The sequence below is a fragment of the Sardina pilchardus genome, chromosome 12 (genome assembly GCF_963854185.1).
Source record: "Sardina pilchardus chromosome 12, fSarPil1.1, whole genome shotgun sequence".
Taxonomy (NCBI): domain Eukaryota; kingdom Metazoa; phylum Chordata; class Actinopteri; order Clupeiformes; family Clupeidae; genus Sardina; species Sardina pilchardus.
In genome coordinates, this window is record NC_085005.1 from 12,026,493 (window position 1) to 12,029,031 (window position 2,539).

The 2,539-nt window shown below is 37.7% G+C and overlaps 1 protein-coding gene across 1 annotated transcript; it reads left to right on the forward strand.

The window, feature by feature from the left end:
* Positions 1-819: 819 nt before the first annotated feature.
* LOC134098350 (trace amine-associated receptor 13c-like) lies at positions 820-1,734 on the forward strand. The gene has a single exon (XM_062551383.1). The coding sequence runs from the start codon at positions 979-981 to the stop codon at positions 1,732-1,734; it is 756 nt and encodes a 251-aa protein (XP_062407367.1). The 5' UTR covers positions 820-978.
* Positions 1,735-2,539: the final 805 nt, after the last annotated feature.

A 2,539-nucleotide genomic window follows, 5' to 3' on the forward strand; every position in this document is an offset into this window, starting at 1 on the left:
CGTCGGTAGCATTCTGTTAAAATTTGCATTTAAAACAGCCGCTCTTGACTCTATCGGGACATCGATTGAGGGCATAACATTCATTCAAACATCACTTCCGAATTCATAGAACTGGCATTGGCCATGGTCATGCGGTTAGCTTTAGGCTATAATTTCCCAACAACAGCAAAAATACAGGAGCCCTAATACTGATCCCTGAGGCACTCCTGTAGTGAGATCATGAGACTTTGATACTTGTCCCTGCCAAGACATGCTAAAAGAACACTCTTCAAGGTAAGATTTGAACCATTCAAGAGCTTTCCCAGTTCAGATAATGTAGAAAGGAGAAAATCATGGTTAACCGTATCAAAGACTGCAGATAAATCTACCAAGATAGCGACCAAAGTAACCAAATGGTCTAGTCGTTAACGTTTACAGTGTCAATTTAGGCCATTATAAAACAATTTGATTGTGCATGTTTGTGCATCAATTTTGTATGCATTTCTAAATGATTTTAGAAATGTAGAGTTCTGACATTACTGTATGTCTTAAAGAAGATGGCCAAGAATAAAGATGCTTGATCCTTGAGGAATACATCATGAATCATCAGAAATAAACAGTGGATGGGGGCAGTGGGGAGTGTCTGTGGAGTTAAAACTGTATAAATACAGTACAGCGATAGGTCTGATTCACTGTCTGATCATGTCGTTGGATTCCTATTCCTTTTCTAGGGGGCTTTACACTGAGCCAACATACATTATGACAAACAGATTCAACAATGACAGCCTTGTGGAACATTGTGTTTCATGCTTTGGGAAATCAACTGTTAATACATCATATGTGGCTTTGTATGTGTCTGCAATACTTGCTGTGATAATCACTATAGGTGGCAATCTGCTTGTTATCACATCGGTGTGTCACTTCAAACAGCTTCACACACCAACTAATGTGCTCCTTTTTTTCCTGGCCGTGACAGATTTCTTTGTGGGATTTTTTGTAATGCCAATGCAATTTGTCTGGCTGATAGAATCGTGCTGGTTTTTTGGAACAAGAGCTTGTGCTTTTTTCAACTTTGTGTCATTCCACTTGATATGTGCATCTGTCCACATTGTGGCTCTTATTGCAGTTGATAGGTGCATGGCTCTCAGTATTCCCTTTTACTATTCCAAGAAAATCACTGTGAACCTCATGATCACTGTGGCCTCCCTGGACTGGGTCTTTTCCATCGCTTATAATTTTGCTCTTCTGTACGACAACGGTTTCTTTACTCACGCACTGACACTCTGTCCAAATGAATGTCTCATTGCTGTCGATGAAATATGGTCTTGGGTTGACGTTGTAGTGGCATTTGTATTACCTTGCTCCATCATGTTTGTACTGTACCTGATCATCTTTGGCATTGCCAGGAAACATGCTACTGCCATCAGGGCAGCTAACAGTCAGGGGAATCCAAACCGCAAGAATGGCCATGTACCTAAACGATCAGAGAGAAAAGCTGCAAAAGTGCTGGGAATATTAGTGTCTGTCTTTTTGTTATGTGTTTTGCCATATTACATTGCGAGTGTTATTCCTGGTATAAACCCCCAACTCTTTGAGGCCGTATTGAATTACACATCAGCCCTACTCTACCTGAATTCTTTGTTCAATCCGCTTATATATGCTTTGTTCTACCCGTGGTTTCAAAAGAGCATGAAGTTGATTTTAAGTGGTCGTATATGTAGCCGTGAGTCTTCTCTCATGCAGGTGATGCAGTAGTTTTCTCTTTTTAAATATATTTTGGGGGGCTTTTCATGCATGTAATGACAGTGTAGAATGAAAGGAAGACAACAGGAGAGAGCAGGGGTGGGATCCGGAAAGGACCTTGGGGCAGGAAATGAACCCAGGTCACCGGCTTAAGGTACAAGAGCTCCTTTTTCTTCTTTTTAATCAGTCCTATATGAAATCGATCAGAAACAAATTTGCCAGAGAATGTGAAAGAATACATAAAGAGAACAACCTCATAAATACTGTATGATCATGTAAATGAATGATCAATTAATGACTTCATGATATATTGAGTTAGTTGTGTTTTCAGCAACATTCTGAAATATTTTTGGTTATATTTTATTTATGAAATGTGTATGTATTTTGTTCTTACACTGTGTTTGATATTCCATGTAAATGGTTGATGATTGCAAAGTAATACAAAATCATACAATAAAGCAATACATGACTTAAAAAGCCAATGCACTTCATCTATATTATCTTCATACTGTACTTATTTGCAGTTTCTTTTACCATTATATTAATTCTTCATCAGCTTCATGGTGGCATACATGTAGTTGATTATGAAAATGTGTTTTGCGCATAATCATTTACTTTATTTATTAATAAATTAACATTAACAAAGAAATGAGAAACAATAATACACATGTCAGTTAAAGTTTGAGGTTAAAGTGTAACTGCACCCTAAAATAGTTTTTTTGAGCTGTTGATTGATTGAAATTACTCAAAAGTGGTGAACTACACTATTACCAGGGTTAATATTGACAAAAATAGTGTTTCCCGAGAAAAGTAACAT

Excerpts from the sequence above, each read along its gene's own strand:
- LOC134098350 (XM_062551383.1), top strand. The coding sequence starts at position 979 with ATGCCAATGCAATTTGTCTGGCTGATAGAATCGTGCTGGTTTTTTGGA.